This window comes from Osmerus eperlanus, chromosome 9, assembly GCF_963692335.1.
Source record: "Osmerus eperlanus chromosome 9, fOsmEpe2.1, whole genome shotgun sequence".
In the NCBI taxonomy this organism is placed as follows: domain Eukaryota; kingdom Metazoa; phylum Chordata; class Actinopteri; order Osmeriformes; family Osmeridae; genus Osmerus; species Osmerus eperlanus.
Window position 1 is genome coordinate 15915659 of NC_085026.1, and position 20228 is coordinate 15935886.

General features: G+C 46.8%; 3 protein-coding genes across 3 annotated transcripts in view; 1 reads left to right on the plus strand and 2 right to left on the minus strand.

The window, feature by feature from the left end:
* syne2b (spectrin repeat containing, nuclear envelope 2b) overlaps positions 1-6307 on the minus strand; it is a 90531-nt gene extending 84224 nt beyond the window's left edge. Inside the window, exons 1-2 of the mRNA XM_062468860.1 lie at positions 6202-6307; positions 3033-3165 (exon numbers count right to left, since the gene is read on the minus strand). Of these exons, the coding sequence (XP_062324844.1) occupies positions 3033-3117 (85 nt within the window). The 5' untranslated portion in view covers positions 3118-3165; positions 6202-6307. The remainder of the gene's footprint in view (positions 1-3032; positions 3166-6201) is intronic.
* Positions 6308-7175: 868 nt separating this feature from the next.
* gphb5 (glycoprotein hormone subunit beta 5) lies at positions 7176-9312 on the plus strand. Its single transcript, XM_062469673.1, has 3 exons — positions 7176-7958; positions 8186-8384; positions 8819-9312. Exons 1-3 carry the CDS (start codon positions 7930-7932, stop codon positions 9008-9010), a joined length of 420 nt encoding a protein of 139 aa, XP_062325657.1. The 5' UTR covers positions 7176-7929; the 3' UTR covers positions 9011-9312.
* A 4167-nt stretch (positions 9313-13479) lies between these two features.
* Positions 13480-20228, minus strand: part of kcnh5b (potassium voltage-gated channel, subfamily H (eag-related), member 5b) — a 30737-nt gene continuing 23988 nt past the window's right edge. The window contains exon 11 of the mRNA XM_062470140.1: positions 13480-15430. Within this exon, the coding sequence (XP_062326124.1) occupies positions 14339-15430 (1092 nt within the window). The 3' untranslated portion in view covers positions 13480-14338. The remainder of the gene's footprint in view (positions 15431-20228) is intronic.

Below are 20228 nucleotides of genomic sequence, written 5' to 3' on the forward strand. Positions count from 1 at the left end.
TAACCCGATTCCCTAACCGCTCAGCCACTTGACTCCTAGTCTGATGTTGATGATTATCAACGCTTCAAGTGTGTGACTCGGATGTCAAATCAAGATCATTTAAGATCATAAACATTTACCTTCAGTGGTGTTTCCTACAATGTATCAATAGTGCTAAAACATTGACAGCGCCAATGTTTGGAGAGTTCGCAATTGGAAAAAAAAAACGAGGAAGAAAGTGAGCTGTGACACTTGTTGGTTTTCTAAGCAGAATCTATTTGTAAACAACCTTGAGTTGAGTTAACCGCAGTCACAACCCTTCAAATCAGTGCTGCTCTCTTAAACACACAAACAAGATAGTCTGGATGAAAATAATATGACACTACTCTAAGTGCAAACTCTCTTTGGAATCAACGGGTAAATGAAGCGTCCGTGTGTTTTCCTGCAGCAGTCATCCGAGACAATCTGCAAAAAGCTCATCATGCAATGAGTGTGAAACTCAAACACACAAAGTACCTCATACATCGCACCAACTAGACAAAGAATCCATTCAATCAAATGACAACCACCACACCAACAATTTCCACCTGTAAACACATGAACATACATGCTATTTGCATCGTCTACCCACAGGATTAAGATATCGTAATTTGTTGATTAATCTATACCTTTCCTTGCTGCAGCCATGCTGGCATGGTTTGTTCACAAGTTCACAAACTGATCAGCTCCACTGGATGTAAAAGGGGGGGAAGGGTCCACCCGCAGGTATATGCAACGGCAAGCTGCTTTTTCACTGAGACGGAGCGTTCGTTAGTGAGGATTCCTGTTCAACTACCAGTTATCCTACCTACAGTATCTTTTCAGGGGGGCAGGTGAATAGAGCAGCTCTACAGCTCCTCCCAGCCAAAAGCAAACACATGGAGGTGAGGCCTGTCCAGACAGCACCAGACACAGCCCCCTTCCAAGCTGCCTGTACGTATTAAGCACCACGGAAGATAGTCAAAGCGCAAAAAGGGAGATTCCATTCTTTCAGGGGTGCAAGTGCAATATCAACACTACCAACATATCATCTGATAATAGGTTCAATTAGTGAACTCCTAGAGATGATATGTTGGTGTGATGATTGCCTGCTACCTCAGTAAACTCAGTAAACGACCAGCAGTGAGACTGCTGGTCGTTCGACTATACTCTCCCATTCAAGAGAGAGAGGAAGGCCCTTCATGCACCACTACTGTTCACAGACCACATGAGTAACATAGCATGATTCAAGACTGGAATCTAACTTCTGACATGGGTAAATACCCACAAGGAAACGAAAATATTACCCCGCCAGTGTATTTGCCCAGCTTGGATTTGTGTCAGCCTTTCTACTCTAATTCTTCTTGTTGAATCATGTCTCACTATGTGTGTTATTGACAACCATGCCCCATCAACAAACTCTTAAAGACTAGAGTCAGGTTAAGAGGAAAAGTTACTTTTTATGTTTATTCAAAGTCCAAAATGTTTTTATTTCAGACTTTGTTGATTTTTTTTATCTACAAAGGGCCTCTCAAAATAAGATTGTTCCCCCCCAAAACTTAATGAGAACTGGGTGAGAACATCAGCCAGTTCACATGTGAGCTAAATTTAGCCACATTCTTGTATCATTAAAACTCAAAAAATGCAGAGAAAAACAACCTCTCCGAGCATTATTTGACAAGCCTACTTGTCAGTGGGGCACTGTGCTCACATCACCCCACGGCACATTGTATTATCTGGTGATGTCAGAGCCGGGGCACAATTACAAGGCTTGAATAAACTGATCCAGAAAACGCTGTTTCTAAATAAGGGTAAGAGAACAACAGCAATGATCCTTAAATAGTAGAGCTGAGGACCTCTCGGTGAAAGCTCTCAAAATACTGCCCACGGAGTGTGCAAGGAGAGAGGGTGAGGGAAGGGGGGGGTGAGAGAGAGATGATGGGAGGGAATACCATGAATCGATTGTGTGTGAGCAAGATTAAGAGAGAATGAGGGAGGATGGGATAGTCAAGAATAAGAGAACTAATAGAGACAGGGAGAGAGAGGGGAGAGAGAAGAGGCTATCGAACAGTGTCAGGTTTGCTCTGTCAGAGGCATACCTGTCTGCAGTGCCAACTAGAAGACAGGAGGTCTGTGTACCCAAACCAAGGTCATTGGTAGATCTGCTGGACCAACCCGATTGTCCCCTCCTCCACCAATGACAACTGATAGCTACCCAACACACCCGCTCATAATAAAGCCTTTCAGAGTGCCATAAAAGCATGCTGCAGAATAATCCTCACACCAGAAGGTATTTTCTTTCGTTTTTCAATAGAAACATAGTGACTTCATGAGTGTTACAGCATGACCTTTTATTGAAAGCCTCTCACCTCTCTACCTTCCAGAACGTGCATGACTCATATTTAAGCAGGTTTTATATTCCAACAAACAAAACAAAAACAGTTCCCGCAGCAACTACAAGTAAAAACAGGAATAGCAAGGTTTTGGCTGCAGATTATCAAATAAGTCAAACAAAATGTGAAGTGTGTGAAGGAATAAATGGAATTTGATTTTTCGAACTGAGAGAGGCAGAGTGAGAGAGACAGAGATAGATAGAGACAGAGAGAGAGAGACATAGAGAGACAGAGAGACAAAGATAGAGAGAGAGAGACAGACAGAGAATTACAGAGAGAGAGAGAGAGAGAGAGAGAGAGACAGAGAGAGAGAGACAAAGATAGAGAGAGAGAGACAGACAGAGAATTACAGAGAGAGAGAGAGAGAGAGAGAGAGAGAGAGAGAGAGAGAGAGAGAGAGACAGAGAGAGAGAGACAAAGATAGAGAGAGAGAGACAGACAGAGAATTACAGAGAGAGAGAGAATTGAATTGAATTGAATTGAGAGAGAGAGAGAGAGAGAGAGAGAGAGAGAGAGAGAGAGAGAGAGAGAGAGAGAGAGAGAGAGAGAGAGAGAGACAGAGAATTACAGAGAGAGAGGGAGAGAGAGAGACTTGTACTTGATGGACTGACGTCCACTGTTAGTCAGGAGGAGTAGACTGACCCTGTAGAAGCATGTGAACGTTGTCTATGTCCAGGGGGATAGTCCCCCTCTCCACAGGGGCCTCTCTGGCCTCATCTGATGACATACTTCCTGTGGGCGGGGCTCATCCAAGTCCAAACAGCATGGCACCCCTCTAGAGACAAACACAAGAAATACTCAATAAATAAAATACTGCAGAAATACTACTAAAGCACTTGGAGCAATCCTTAAAGATACAAACAGTACTCAACACATGGTGTGGTATGTGTAGTTGTGAATGGTGATTCCTTTTGTTTACGGTTAACAAGTAACAGCATGCAGGCAGTATCTTAGCTCACGTTGTAATTGTCCTTCAGTTTATAAATTAATATGAAAGAGGATTAGATCGGGATGAGCAATCCATCATCGGATCTCATCTGCTGTTGTTTGAAACACATTCGCTTGTTTATGGACGAAGTTCTGTTTAGTCTTGTTTCAGATAGCCTAAGGATGTAGGCATAATTAGTTTGACATTTAAAAGTTCTTTGCATTTTCAGCAGTTCAACAAGTTACAGTTCCTCCAACAAGGAGGGAAAAAACGCTAACTCCATTCACCGTGGTTACTCAATTACAGTGACGGACAGCTCTGTTAAAATGAACAGGTGACAGAGACCAGCGAGTCGGCCTATACATACACCATACACTGTGCAGTGTGTCACAGCAATAAACACCTGTGTGGGCCCATTAGATCATATGTTGGAGGCCCAGCCATTCCCCAGATCCTGACCACTGGACCCAGAGACACTGAGCACCACTGAATGACTGTAACACAGCTCTGCTGAGAAACATATGCCTGCGGGGGTCTGCTGTGTTGCTGTCATCCTCACTACAGTGAGGCATCTGTGCTATCCCAAAGCCTCATGTCAGCTGCAGAGAGAGAGAGAGAGAGAGAGAGAGAGAGAGAGAGAGAGAGAGAGAGAGAGAGAGAGAGAGAGAGAGAGAGAGGGGGGGGGGAGAGAGAGAGAGGCAGATAGAAAAAGACAGAGAGAGCGAGAGAGACAGGCAGGTAGGCAGATGGAGAGAGAGAGAGAGAGAGAGAGAGAGAGAGAGATGAGAGAGAGAGAGAGAGAGAGAGAGAAGAGAGAGAGAGAGAGAGAGAGAGAGAGAGAGAGAGAGAGAGCCTGTGTCCCTAAGTCAAAGTCACTCAGGGCTGCTCTAATTGTGGATAGCACATACAACACATAACAAAACACTGGAAAAAGCAGAGGGGGCGAGATAGCACCTTCTCAGTTATTCTGTATGTGAGGGCCAGGAGACAGGACAACACTGAGCTGTTTACCACAACAGCACATTCCCTATACATTCATGACCAGCAACAATATGGGGCTTCTCTCTCCCCCTCTCTCTCTTTATCTCTCTCCCCCTCTCTCTCTTTATCTCTCTCCCCTCTCTCTCTTTATCTCTCTCTTTATCTCTCTCCACCTCTCTCTCTTCATCTCCCTCCCCCTCTCTCTCCCTCTCTCCATCTTGCTATCCCGTGTCTCTCCATCTCTCTCCCTCTCTCTCTCTATCTCGCTATCCCTTGTCTCTCCATCTCTCTCTCCATCTCTCTTCCTCTCTCCCTCCCTCTCTCTCTCTCTCTCTCTATCTCGCTATCCCATGTCTCTCCATCTCTCTCCCTCTCTCTCTCTCCATCTCTCTCCCTCCCTCTCTCCATCTCGCTTTCCTGTGTCTCTCCATCTCTCTCTCTCTCTCCATCTCTCTCTCTCCATCTCTCTCCCTCCCTCTCTCTCTCTCTATCTCGCTATCCCATGTCTCTCCATCTCTCTCCCTCTCTCTCTCTCAATCTCTCTCCATCTCGCTATTCCATGTCTCTCGCTCAGTCATGTGGATGAGTGACAGATGGATCACCACGTCATTTAAGGATGGGTTCCCTTATGTTTCGTCAAACCCCTCAGGCTGTCCAAGACTGGTCGAGAGGCCTTTGTTACATGAAGAGGCCAGGCTGATGAATCAGTCTTCGTAAACCCAACCAGCACCAGGAACAGACACAAGTTAGAATAGAGACATTTACATTTTACATTTATGCATTTAGCAGACGCTTTTATCCAAAGCGACTTCCAAGAGAGAGTTTTACAAAAGTGCATAGGTCACTGATCATGACAACGAGATAGCCCCAAACATCGCGGGTAGCCAATGACAAGCCAAGAGACAGTCTGTGGTTTCAGTGTGAGGGCAAATGCTGCACCATTGTCCAGAACTGAAGACTTGCAGCCCTCACTAGATCTACTTAGCCAGGGGTGAGTTCCCTGTAACTTTCTTAGCAGTGTGATATGTCATCCACTTCTTTGAAATGACCAGGAACCCTATTGAGGAGGCTAGTTGAACTTGGCACTCGGGTCAAGGACACAGCAACTTATTGAGACCAAGCCATGGTTATGTGTCCTGCTTGTCAATGTAATTTTCATATCTAGCAACCTTTTTATCAAGATACAAAGTGTTATTCTACATGTCAGTTCATCTAACGCTTCACCTATCAGGACAAAGCCATCTCGTGCCGATTTGTGTGCTGTGAGACAAGAGATTATCACTACAAATATGTACAGTTTAGCCTACATCACCCACAGACAGTGCAAATCATGAAAGGAAAAAGGCACAACAGCACTTTCAAAAGTAAACTTGTTTGCAGTTTTTCTATTAAAGCCCTAATTCAACTCACAGGTCAAGTTAAGAATAAATGTCATGCACTTTGACTCCTGGAATGCAATAGCGCGAGAGACGCGTTGACGTTGTGAACCTGTCACTGCCTGAAATAGCGCACCAATGAGTTCACGGCTGCCGCTAAAGCGCTTCAATCCGTTATACTGTCAATTTAGTCCTTGAGGAAGACGAAAGGACGTTTAGTAATGGATGTTAAATTCCCCATAGTTAAGAGTTCCTCAAAAACGTCAAGCCTTAATACGAAATAATTAAATATGACATTTTACAATTATTAGATATATGTGTTCTTCAAAAACTTTCTGAAAAAGACCACAGGCACAGTGGACTAGAAATAAACGTTTTTCAAAAGGTTTTTGATTAAATGTTGATTCACATCTTTGGAGAAAATCACTAGTCCAACTCTATTTCCAACTATTTTTCCAAGTTTAGGGTATTGTCCTACAGTTGTCTTCACAAACTGCACTGAATTAACTTGTCATACAGTACTTACGTACAATGCAGTAATCTAGAGCGGATGCGTTGCACTTGAAATGTAGGTGTGCGTCCGAACAATAACAAACATCAATCGAGCAAAACAGAATGCACAATACTGATAGGATTGGACTGAGGCTGAAGCCAGTTAGACCCCTCCCACGCCGCGCAAATTTGGATATGGCAACACCTCCCAGGGCAGCGGCCCACTGTCACACGAGAAGCTGGTGCCATACCGCTCGGCGGGACTAAATATAACAGCTAGTAAGGCCAGCACATAGTCTTCGTTTTAGCACTTAGGTTAAGGGTAGGCTGGAAAATGTTCCCTCTTCCGGGATGATGACAGACATTACAGCTATACCAGTGGCACAGTAAACTCATGACGCTATACTGCATAACAAGAATGGCCTTTTTCGTTAAGTGAAAACAATCTGATCTTCTTCTCCATAGTGTTGCTTTTTGAAATGCATCAGGGAGGTATAGGTGACGAATGTAATGGCGCATGTGAATAGCCCTGTTAATGACTGGTGGAAATATCTGAATGGGCAAACTATCTCCTCTAGTGAAGGATCTGCTGTGGTAGTCATGCACCCAACCCTCTTTAACAAAGGCCAGAGTTCACACTATCTTAAGAAGCCATGACATACAGTATAGGTGCAGTACTGATGATGGCTCACACATCTGAGATAACTATTTAACTAGTATACGTTTTTAATCAATCAAATTGATAAATATCACTAGAATTGGTTGTTTGTGTTTGGCATTAATAAAACATTATAATGCATCTGGATGATGCACTTGTGTTGCAGTGGCTTGAAAATGAGTACTACAAACAGCCACTAGAGGTCCTTGTTACACCGCTCCCAATCAAATAGGCCACGCTGTGTTGAAGTTTAGGAAATACTTTAAATGTGATTCCAGTGAGAACATTTAGCTCTCGCAGATCATTGAGAACTGTCCAGTAGAGCAGTTGGAAACTCGTTTAAACCTATCCCCGACTCATCTCCCTGTTAGTTTAATTAAACTTTGATTGCGTGAAGATTCATTTCCTGAACGACTTGAGCGGTTCTGCTTCAGTACCCATATCCCTGAGGGGTTTGGAGGAAGATAAATGTCGGTTAGAGATGGTTGCTCACCCCAAAACACCTCTTCTCCTCTCTTGTCTCCACGGATGAGACTCACCAGACCACCCCAACCTCTCAGCCTCCATACGCTCCAACATGCCCATCCGTTGTCAGGCATAGCTGGAGCTAAAAGAAAATATCCTTGCGGGAAAAAAAGACAACAGCGACGAGGCATTTTTCAAAACAGCTCAGCCAATTACCGGAGACGTCGTCTAATTTAGCTGAGCTGAGTGTGGATACAGGTATGATTATTGTGTTTTTCCCCTCATTCCATGTGGCTGGCTTTGAACAAAAGAGCAGCCTTTCTGCCTAATCAGGCTAATGGAGCAATGGCTGGCTCATGGCTGGTGGGCTGGGATAGAGCAGAGCCTAAGGGAGATTAAACTGTCTCTTTCTGCCGGAGCCCTGGTGACTCAAGATGACTAGCTGCGTCTGATTGACAGGACACACTGAAATAAATAGAGCAGAGTTCCACCCTGTGATCCATTATCAAGTGCTTCTGTTCTGAGTGGAACTGCTACTTGTGGATTTCAGCTACTGTTCCAAAGATCCAGGTTGAAGGGCCACTCACCATAGCTGCCCCCCCAGTTTGAGTTGCTGTGTTGGGATCTGACTTGAGCAAGATGACCCTGCAGAGGAAAGGTGCACCATGGTAAGTGAGATCATCTTGGTCTGAGTTTTGACACGCTAACGAAAAAAGATCCTACTTTCTTTTTAAGTGTGACTATTCAGATGAAACTGTTTGCAACGTACTCCAATTTTCTTTTAAAAAATCGGAATGACTTGATCCTGCCAACAGCACCATAAGAACAGGAATGAAGCAGCGAATCGTGTGTGGTAGCCTATATAATTAAACCTTCTGTTGTTGTGTTTCTGAAGGTGGTGTGTGATTCTGTTGTACTGCACCGTACTGTGGGCAGGTCTTCAGCCACAGTCCCTCACCAAGGCTTCTGCCATCAACCTGCGTCGCTTCATTGGCTGTGCTGTGAGAGAATTCACCTTCCTGGCCAGGAAGCCTGGCTGTGCCAGCCTGCACATCACCACAGACGCCTGCTGGGGGCGCTGTGAGACCTGGGAGGTGAGGGGAGACACAACCACGATGAAGTTAAAAGGCTTGTGGTGTACTGTACCGAGATTAGATATTCTCCAAAACTATGAAGCTGACGTCAGCAATCTAGGCTGATGGAACAGTTTACTTTTTAATGTGTCAATTTCTCAGAACGCAATATTCTTTCATATTCTGATAAAAGTTAGATTACAAATACAGTCGAATATTGTGAGACTAGTTACATTGTGATAAAGATGGCATCAAAATGTTTCAGAAAACGCACATAAATCACTATGTTTTAAGAAAACACTTAAGAAGGCACAATTACGCACTAAAGATCTGGAAAAAACGCTAGGCACAGAACACAACTTGTGTGTGTGGTACGAATTGTTATTGTTTCTTATCGGTTACGTATAATAGCTTTGCTTCTCCACTGATTGCCCCCTTGGTGCCTGTGCCCACAGAAGCCAGTCCTAGACCCTCCCTTCATCGAGTCCTACCAGCGAGTCTGCACCTACAACGAGACGCGCATGGTCACCGTGCGCCTGCCAAACTGCTCGTCTACCGTGGAACCCTCCTATACCTACCCCGTGGCCCTGAGGTGTGACTGTGGTGTGTGTCTTACCAGCACCACGGAGTGCATCACCTCAGTCTGATTGGCCGAGGTGCATTCCGGAACGTTTTCACTGTAGCTCTGGACGTGTGGACTATGTATACCGCTTAGAGTCCGTGGGAAAGGGGAATATATTTTCACTATGAGGATTTTAAACCGATTGTAGAATTTTAAGGAAATCTGACAGGAATTTTTTTTCGTACAAAACTAGTGGTATGATTTGAATTTGTGTGGTTCTCTCTTTGCTAACTTCTCCCTCTGTAAAGGATACTGTATAAATACCTGGATGTTTTTGATTAAGGTCATCCTGAGATGTTTAGGTCACAAATAAATTGTTTTTGAAACAAGGGCTAATAATGATTCATGGTTTGAAAGTGAACCTGCAAATGTGCATGTTAAATGGATGAAGCAATGTTTCCGAGGGTTAAGAATACCCATGACAAAAAGAACATTATGTAATCCTTGTCTACTCACGTGTCACTAAGGTGCCACAGGGTTGTGTTTGAGCTCTCTTTCTTTCTCTCTCTCTCCCTCTTTCTCTCTCCCTCTCTCCCTCTCTCCCTCCCTCCCTCTTTCTCTCTCCCTCTCTCCCCCTCGCTCTGGGCGTCTTTACTGCATGACTGGGGTGAGAGAGACAGAGAGTATTCTCCAGAGTCCCTCTCCCACTGTCACACACACCCACACACTCCCTAATGTGGCAGCGGTGTCAAGACTCATCTCTAGTCCCTTTTGGGGTTCATCCTAAAATGGTCTCCACTTGAAACATAAATACATACATTATCCAGTCTCCTCCCCCCAAGATTGCAAAGGTCCTCTCTTTAGTTGGTGGTTTTGGAATGTGAATGCTAGAGAAAACCACAAAAAAGGGCCGTGAGGACAGGAGACAGGAGACCGGGAGACAGGAGACCGTGAGCACTGGCGCTGTCCATGCCTCTCAAAGATAAACAACCTCACACGCTACAGGACATCGCTGTCCCTGTCAGAGAGAAACAGCCTTTTAAAACATTAACGGCCAAAGCGGAGCGGGGAAAGAACCTGTGTATCCAAAGACTCCTCGTTCCACAGCCTTGACGAGAGCCACTGCAACAGCTCCTGTTGTTCTGATCGCTTCTGACATAACCGCTTCCTCCACGGGCTGTAAGGGGAGGGGGGAGGGGGGTCTTGAGACCTGGAACAGCTCTTGGCAGGGCTGAGGAAAGGGGGGAGGGGACTGGTCTTACCACAACATCCTGGCTTGCAAGATCTGGCAGAAGTTGTCGGTAGTGATGAGGAGTAGGGCAGATGAGAAAGGCGTGACGCTTAGGTGTCCAGTGCAGGGGACGTGCAGGCCGCCCCCTCAGGGGACGTGCAGGCCGCCCCCTCAGAGCCCATCATGGCGTGGGGGCCCGCTTGGCCCGAGCCCCCCCACAGTCAGCGCCCCCCACCTCGATCCTCCATGAGGCTGTGATGTACCAGGGGAGGCACAGAGAGCCAAGCACTTCCAAGTCAGGCCCTTCCACTTCGACCCCCCAGTCTGTCACACACTGGCTCAGTGTGCCAAGTGTCCCTTAAGGGCTTTCAGGACACACAAAGAACTCACAAGTCGTCTTTTTGTCAAACCCGTACGGTGACCAGCCTTGCTCTTTACAAGCTGCACGACAACCATGATGGCGGTCGGTAGAACCTGGGGAAGTGGTGTCATCATTGCCCGATGAACAGCATGGCTACAACATTAGGTACCGCTTAACATTAAGGCATCATGATCTACCTTACAGCTACATAGCAATAGCGGTTCCTATGCAACTGTAGTGTTGTTACCATGGTATTGTTATTGAGTTACATGGTGGTTAATGTAACCTTAAAGTTGGAAGTGTTGCCCAACATTCTTTTGATTATCGACTTTTATAAATAGACATTAATTATCTACCGTGTCTCATGAAGATGGATGTCACTTTGGGTCAGGAAGTCATTTTTTGCACCGAGCGCTGAGGACAAGCAAATTGGGATACGTAACTGACAACAGTAGAGGATAAGCTAAATGAGGAACACTTGCTGCTAACTATCAAACAGGAGCCTTTAGTCTGGGCCAGCATTGCCTTCAGGTGTTGAACAATATTTAGATCTTGACAGTTTAATTTATCTCAACTGTTTCTTTTGGCTTGCTGTCAATATAAGCTCTGCTGGCAAGCTTACCATGATAATTCTTCTGTCAACCTGTTCAGCTGTAATTGGCTGCAAATTTTAACCTTTCAATGCACCTTCCAACTGCCTCAACAAGAACTATCCGGCTCTACTAATGAGCCAATTACATTCAGTTGAGAAAAACCAACAAATCATAATGAACAGAGTGTTGTAAAATTAGCGGGGCAGTGCTCGATCAATTAAAGCATCAAATATTGAAAAAGTACAAATCAAAGCACAACAAAGTTAAGCACCTGTATGGAGTATTTGATGCATTGCCCCAGGGCTGGTGGTGTTAATAGGTGACTGATGGGTTGTTAAATCGGGCAATTTTAGCTCTGGCTTTTTGTGCGGGAGATTGTCTTATATTATACTGATCCTCGACAGATTAGACGATGGTAAACTCTCTGATGGATATTCCAGTCACACAACAGAGCCGTGAATATCTGCAGATGTGGTTTCAAAGAGATGTAGAGCTATTAGCAGCTCTGCAAATCACACATTTCTTCTGAGTTCGGAAGACAGCGGAGCACACAATCTAAGATAAACCAGAAGTTAAAAATATAATAAGACGCCTCACAGATTTTTGACAAAATAATAAAAATGTGTATTCCTGTAAAGCAAGCACATTTTAGAGTCGAGACGACAAACAAAGCCCTGGAATTCTCTCAGACAGTAGTTTATTTTGCTGACGCTACAGTAAGGTGTGCAACTGTATAACAATGCATGAGTCATTGTGGGAATCAGTGCTACTTCTTGCCATGGCAACAAATGGTATAAAACAGTAACATTCCAGTAGAAAAGGGGGTAGTGAGTCCTGCCCAGGGTTTTGGGCAGATGTTTCCCAGTCCTGCCTGTCCCCAGAGGAACGTGTACACAGCCAGTACAGTCACACAGAGCGGTGGTACATTTGCATGCTCAGGAGACAATCATAGAGGAAGAAAGAGAGAGAGAGAGAGAGAGAGAGAGAGAGAGAGAGAGAGAGACAGAGAAAGAGAGAGAGAGAGAGAGAGAGAGAGAGGGAGAGAGAGAGAGAGAGAGAGAGAGAGAGAGAGAGAGGGAGAGAGAGAGAAAAAGAGAGAGAGAGAGAGACAGAGAAAGAGAGAGAGAGAGAGAGAGAGAGAGAGGGAGAGAGAGAGAGAGAAAAAGAGAGAGAGAGAGACAGAGAGAGAGAGAGAGAGAGAGAGAGATTGAGGGAGAGAGAAAGAGAGAGATTGAGGGAGAGAAAGAGAGAGAGAGAGATTGAGGGAGAAAGAGAGAAAAAGAGAGATTGAGGGAGCTCCTCAACAAGAGAAGAGACAGACCGACGTCAGGAGAGGGAGTGAGAGAGGAGGAAGGTGCGGTTAGACATTAACATTCAGCTGAGACGCGCTGCGTTTCCCGAGATGAAGGCTTTCCAGGGAGCAGGACTCAGATCTCAGGAGACTCTTCCTTATTCGCTTGTCAGACAGGGAGAAAACCCCACTCTCACCCACTGCTCTGTGTCTGTGTGTGTCACAGGCTAGGCTGTGTGTCACCCTGCAAACCTCAAGTATGCTCCAAGGTAATCTAGAAGGTTCTACTGAGGGGAACTTTCCAATGGCATGTAAAACACGCTAGAGTGATAACAAATAATGACCTAGAGTATATACACATGTTCCATCTAGTTGAGCGTGACGACTGCGTTCTAATAAATCTTCGGATAATTCTAAATGGCTTTAGGGTACCCAGACGTGTGGGACAGTAAGCGAAGGAGCGTCGGACTCTTTAATTTTCATGAGGAAACGACTTGTTGCATAGCTTTGTGATATTCGGAATACCAAGACCATGAACATAGCATGGCAGAACAGTACAGACATCCACATTGGCAGATGCTGCTCTGAGGAGATCTCCGTGTTTCTCCACGGTGCTCTGACTCGTGTTGGAACGGTCTGAGATCTCCAGGAGCCTGCGGTGGTGAGTTCATCTGAGGAGAGACTGCAACGAGGGCCTCCCAGGCTCTGCTGCTTGGTGCTCTGACACACCAACTCATCACCCCCACTGAGGAAGACTCCTGGGGCACAAGAGCCACATCGAGAGATGCTCTTGTGTGGGCGTGTACGTTTGTGTGTGTGAGCATGCGTTTGTATGTGTGTGTGCATGCATGTGTGTGTGTATGTGCATGCATGTGTGTGTATGCATGTGTGTGTGTGTGTGTGCGTGTGTGTGTGTGTGTGAACGTGGGTATGTGTGTGTGCGCGTGTGCACACTCTCTGGGGCATAAAACTGCTCCTCGGCATGCAGATGTAGAAAAGCATGATAGAGATATTTAATTCTTTATTACATGAGCTCTTTGCAGTGAAGGTGTTCTCAATAACAGAACCCACGCGTCGTGTGTTAAGTGATGGAACGCTCCGTCACTGGACTGAGTGCACGAAACTTCTGAACATTCCTAATGTCTTCCTGTCCTAGTCACTCTCAGATTCGCCGAGCCAATCACAGATCTGGATCATGCAGGAGAAGGGTAAACCTCACGACAGTCACGATGGCGACACAGGTACGCTATCACTTGAGTGTAACTAACGGATGCATAGACACAAGGATAAATGACTGGTAAAATATTAGAAAATAATTAATCGTTCGCTAGAGAAAATTAGAGGGGGGGGGTAAAGGAAGCCACGTTCATTAAAAAATAGAGAATGTTATTAATAGTATCAACTTAAACTAACTAAGGTTTGAGAGAAAACAAACTGAGCCGCATGCTCTAAAAGGTGTGCTCTAATTAGTAGGGGCATTTGTGCCGTCATAACAAGGACAGATCAGAGAAGGACAACTTTCTCCCGGGCAAAACGTACAACTGTTTCAACCTCTCCACTTGGTTTTTGTCAAAGCTCAATCTATCAGTCAACATCTCAGTCAACTTCTGCAAGTCAATGTTTATAGTGCTACCAGTATGCCAAACCCTGAATGTCCATATAATAAATCTTCCACAATTAAAAATATTCATATATATATACATACAGTGTGGATCAATAAAATCTTGGTTCTCTTTAAATTAGTTTGCATGCAGTCAACTGCATAATATACAGGCAATAAGTACGTTCGAGTCATAGTTTCTTTGGCAGGCCAGAATCCAGCTGGACATGCATAGAGAAGTATTTACAATCAAAAAAGGTCTGTCTCATTGAGTAGTGTTCTGTCACAAACATGACACAAAAGTCTATGTGCAAAAAGCAGTTTCAATAAGTCTTCCTCAGACCTGACCATCGTCTGAATCAGGAGAGACCGGTCTGGACACCGTGAAGATGTCCTGTCGTTTGGTTTTGGTTTTGGGGGTGGAGGCCCCAGGCGACCTCCTCTTGCTGGAGAGCAGTTTGAGGATCTCTGCTACCTGCGTCTCCAGGACGCCCAGACGGCCTCCGAGGCCCTGGATGTCCCCTCGGAGCTCCAGCCTGGTCTCCTGCAGCGCGGCCTGCAGGGCCTGCTCCGGGATGGGGCAGAAGGCCCGGGGAGACCCGCCCTCCCCCGGAAGAGGGCTGTGCTGGGAGGAGTCCAGCGGCGTCCGCACCTCCCCGGCCCGGTCGATGCGCAGCTCGCTCTTGGTGATGCCGCTGTCGCACGAGTCCGTCTTGCGGAGGGGGTTGTTGCTCGAGACCTCGCCCTCCTCCACGTCTCCCCTCCCGCCGCCGCCTCTCTCCTGACCTTTGCCCTCCTGAGAGAGCATCTCCACAGACACGGCCTTGGTGACGTTGTTCAGACCCTCGGTTTGCACCTCGGCCGGCTGGGGGGCCATGTTGCTCTTGAGTCTCATCCAGCCCTTGGGCGCTGCGGGCCTGGCAGCGGCGGGGCTGCTGCTGGCTTTGAGCCGGGCCGCCGGAGGCTCCACTCCTCCGGCAGGGCTGGGCTGCAGCTCCAGCAGGTCACTGTTGTTCTGCTTGGAGCTCTCCCCGCTGCTGGCACCGGAGCGGCTGCTGGCGTAGGCCAGGGAGCTCTGCATGGGAGTGACCTGCGACACGGTCAGCACGCTGCTGCTGCAGCCGGAGGAGGGGGGGGCCCCGTTCTGCAGCGAGGGGAGGGGCCGCTGGATGTTGAGGGGCAGCGAGTGCTGCAGGCTGGAGTGGGACAGCTGCAGGCTCTGCGGGTGCAGGTGCTCCACTTGGAACTGGTTCTTCTCCAGGTCCAGCTGGGACGAGGCCCCCTGGGTCCTCATCTCCTTCTGCTGCTTGAACTTCTGGAAGAGCTTCCTGACCGGGTGGTCCTGGGGGATGGTCAGCTGCACCTCGTTCTTCTGCCGCTGCCGCTCCTCCTCCTCCTTCTTCACGTCGCTGATCTTACGGAAAATGATCTGCGGAGACACGAAACAAAGCAGCGTTAATTATGAACGCTTCTTAAAACCACAACAGAGCAATCAGGACGCAACGCCTGTTAAGACAGAAACGAGACAGACGCGACGAGACGGAAAGTAATTCGGTATTTGCCAAAATTGGTGGAAAACTGCTGTCTGTGCTGGCTGTCTATCACACGCCCCAATCTCTCTCTGCAGTGCAGGGAGGTGCTCTAAAGTGCATCTGGGTTTTGGGGATCTCTGTTAAATCCCCCATCAGCACTACTGTATCTGGCGCCATTAGGCTGCCTGAGACCGGCGAGCCTGTTCTCTTCAGACGCTAATTACCTCAGGGAATGGCAGGGATCCCTGCCAGCCAAACACATAAGTGTTATTCTTGCTTAAAATAACGACGGCCCCTGAGTATCTGACAGGCTGGTGGTGAGGTTGGCTTCGGTCCCGGCTGGCTCTGGAGGAGAGGAGGCTGGACCTCCGAGCCACCCAACCTCCCCTCTCCTCCCCCTGCTGGGATGTGCCCTCCCTCACTCCCTCCCTCACTCACTCACTCACTCCCTCCCTCCCTCCCTCCCTCCCTCCCTCCGACACACCTCTGTTGGAGTTCCGCGACACACGTCACTAAATGTCACCTCACGCTGCCCCTGGCTCAATCTGTGAGGAAGAAAGGAACCGAGGAGGAGATGAGCAGGAGAGGGGGGGTTGAGGGGGGGTGAGGGGGGGGTGAGGGGGTGTTGAGGGGGTGTTGAGGGGGTGTTGAGGGGGAGGGGTGAGGGGGGGGGGGGTGAGCGGGTCTTGTCAATCACCTCGTCTAGTCAGTGGCTGTTCGGAGGCAGACTGTTCCCATTTGAACAGTCTTGAATAAAAAACGGTTTGATATCAAGTCTGAGAGAAAACAGAGAAGACACTGAGTGGCGGTCTAACTCTGAGAGGAATGGCTGAAACTAGGTTGGCTTAGTGTCGGCTTGAATTAGCACAAAAACCTCGAGTTACTAAAGAAGTATGCATTGATTACGACAGAGTGGCCTGACTCATATCCTTTTATTTGCCCTCATTTCATGACCCAATTATTCCCTCTGTCTGCCCTCCTGGTGACACAAAACATCTCAAATCATCCAGTTTAAAACCAATCAGCTGAAAGTGACGAAACTCTGGCTGTTAGTACTGAAGAAAGACCTCTTCATTAACGTGTACCTCTGAGCTACTCGAGGTTCCAGAGAGAACAGCAGACCATCATCTCACATCAGTACGTCTTAGCTGATCCCTCTCTCTCTCTCTCTCTCTCTCTCTCACGGAGAACAGGAAGGGGATGTCAAAGTGGCAGGGATGAGAGGCAATAAAAAAAGATTAACACTGACACACGCAAATAACCACCCCGAAGCAGAAACCCTTGTAGCGCTAACACACTCGGAAACGCATGGCAGGTGTTTATTAATCCTCGCCATATAAATAGAACACTTAAAAACTGATTTCGCTCAGAGAGAACGTTCTCGTCCGAGTTTTCATGCCAGCCTCCTCGAGGAACAGACAATTATCTTCAGGGAGTTCGATCCGCAGATTGGAAGGTGCATGAAATGTTAATAAGAAGAATTAAAAGCGTTGCCTAAAGGGATTACATGTCGATATAAGTCTCAAAACACCAGCAGAGACGGCCATGAAAAGGACACTAACAGACACATCAATTATTCAGATGGGAGGAGAGGCGGGAGATGGAGGGGGCAACTTCAGAAGAAGGGCTGGGAAGGTGAGTTATTCATCTGAACCTAAAAGCAGCCATCTAGTATCTAGCCTCGAAAAGAACATCTAATTTCAATGTAAATATAAATCAGTGGGTGTCTGCTATTTCAGTGATCACTGGAATCACCAGTTGTTTAGACAAGAAACGAAACTTTTTCTTCAGACAGCTGTACCGTCAGAATAAAAGCACTCCGACCGACATTGAATCGGGTCTATATCTGGATATGACTTCAAAGACTTTTAAAAATTAACTCAACTTCACTGTCAATACATAAAGCTTAATTCAAAGTCCCAAGGTTTCTTCCATTTTTTTTCTCCTGTTGAGAGTTTTTTGGGAGTTTTTCCTTGTCTTCCTTGAGGGTTTAGGTTGGTTGAGGGGCAGTTCTATGGGCATATGTGAAGCCCTCTGTGACATGCTTGCGTGTAAAAAGGGCTATACAAATAAATTTGATTTGATTTGATTTGAAAGTGCAACCTGAAAAATACATAAAACAGAATATTTGGGTTTTCACACTGCCTCACTTAATATTTGGGTCTTTCAACTATTAATTCCGTTTCTAGAATGTGGGAGGTGCTATGTCCTTACAAGCCTCAGGCAGTGCGGGTGTGTTTTGTCAGAATTAACCTTTCCTTCACCCGGTCTGTGACATTCAGGTGAGAGGAGAGGACTGAGAGGAGGGAAATGCTACATAAACAGAACAAGAGAGGGAAAGAGAATATGAGAGAGAGTGAGAGAGAGGAGAGAGACATGGCAGAGAGAGTGAGAGAGAGAGACTTCTCTACCAAACTCAATATCAAACAAGGTCCACAAGGGATCTGCAGCCTCTCTCTGATGCCTATGATAAACTTTGTGTCTCTATCCATCTCTCCCCTTCAAAAACTCTTCTCCCTTCCTTCCTTCCTCCAGCTCTCTCTCTCTCCCTCTCTCTCACACACAGCCTCTCCACAGTAGCTATCAGTCTCTCCTTCTCACGGCCTCTCCCTCTTCCTGTCATCCTCCCTTTTCTGCCTCTGACACTCTTAAAAAACTCTCTCCCTCTCAGTGTCTTTCCCTCATACAGTCCCCTTCTTTTCACAATCACTCTCTCACTCGTAATGTATTTTAAGAATCAACAAACCAGTGTTTACACTTCATGCCTCTCTCTTCCGATTGCATCACACTTCATGGACTCTGTTCTGTCTATGTGGAGTGAGTTCTAAATATTACTGACGCTTCCACCAGAGTGAGTTATTTTTCCAAAACGTAAGCTAGCTAGTTTTAGTTAGCTTCCGTTACCTAGCAACCTTGCATAATACTCGTAGCAATGCTACTACCTGCTAGTGTTACTTGTTAGCCTCCTAATTGTAAATTTTGAAGCCATACTATAGCGTTTGTCATATAGTTTTTGTCTATCGGAAAATAGTCAGTTGGAATGTTCAGAATCACACGTGTGACGGTACTCTGTGGGGCCCGCTTTCGAACGATCACATATGTGTGACGCTACTCCTTAACGGGTTCATTTCAATCATTGACCCCCCCCCCTGCACTCCCCTCTTCCTTCCCTTTCGTGAGCTGACTGGTGTTTGGTGTGTCATCGAGCAGTCGGACTCATTCATCACTTGTGCTCTATGGCAGCCTGGCGATGCTACTGAATACTGGGCCAAGACTGTCTTGCATAGTTCAGCGCTGACATGCGGGCCTGTGAAAAAGGCTTATCACACACACACACGATAGGTCATAGGTCACCACCAACACACCACAGTGTACCTACACTGCTGTCGAGTGTCCCTAATCAGAGTTGATGGCATAGCTTTCGATCGACCCCGCGTCAACGCGAGTCCTTTAAGAGGGATGGTAATGAAACTCAGGTGTTAACACTGCAGCCCATCACGTTCATGGGAATCAAAAAGATAAAGTCGACCCCCTCCCTTCCCCACACACTCTTTCCCAGGTGCTGAGGTAAAAATTAATCTAATTAACAGTCGTACGCTGGTTCAGCACAGCCGGGCCAAGACAGAAGACCGAAACGAGTCCAGGCACTTGTATCTGCAGCTGCCAGTCTGGCCCAGGCCAACACACATGCCTTCAACAAGTATAAATTATGCAGAGCACTCTGAGTAATAAGAGAGTCAGGTGGCTGAGCGGTGAGGGAGTCGGACTAGTAATCCGAAGGTTGCCAGTTCGATTCCCGGTCATGCCAACTGACGTTGTGTCCTTGGGCAAGGCATTTCACCCTACTTGCCTCGGGGGAATGTCCCTGTACTTACTGTAAGTCCCTCTGGATAAGAGCGTCTGCTAAATGTCTAAATGTAAATGTAATAAAACCTGATATCACTGCAGCAAAACTCTCATCCATTCTCCCCTTGTTGGCTTTGTAAACAGTACTTTTTTGAGAGCTTCCCACGCAACAAGGTTCTCTGGTAATTGTATAACACCTGGGAAGAGATATTAACCACAGACGCTAATACCAATTGCTGGATGGTTTGAATTGTGTAGGCGGTCTGTTCTTTGAATCCCTCAGTTCCTTATTGGATATTTCTTGGTGCTAAGTTATATTTATCGCCGGGCGCTGCTGGGGCCTGAGGCTGATGAGGGATACTCTCAAGCAACAACCCTCGAATAATCACACAGAAGCATCAAAGATTCTAACTACACCCCCTGACTCATGTTGTAGCCCTACTGTGACCATCATACCAAATATTCTTATCATATTATAACAAGACTTTGATGAAAGGCTTAAATTACACAGAGATCCTGTAGTGGGTGAGATGATAGAATAGAGAAAACAAGTGTGTCTTCTGAAGAAATTCTGCCTGCTTCCCAGAATGTGAGGTGGGCTGCTTGCCAAGACTGTCTCCTCTCCTCGCCTCGCCTCCCCTCTTTCCCCCCCACTCATATCTTCCCCTACCCTCTCCTCTTCCCCCTCTCCTCTCCTCGCCTCCCCTCCACTCTCCTCTCCCCCCGTCTCTTCTCTCCCCCCCCCTCTCCTCTTCCTCCCCCACTCCTCTCTTCCCCTCCCCTCCCCTCCCTTGGGCAGGCTCCAGGGATGGGGAGCAGAGATGGGACCAGTGCTAACCCTCTGGGGAC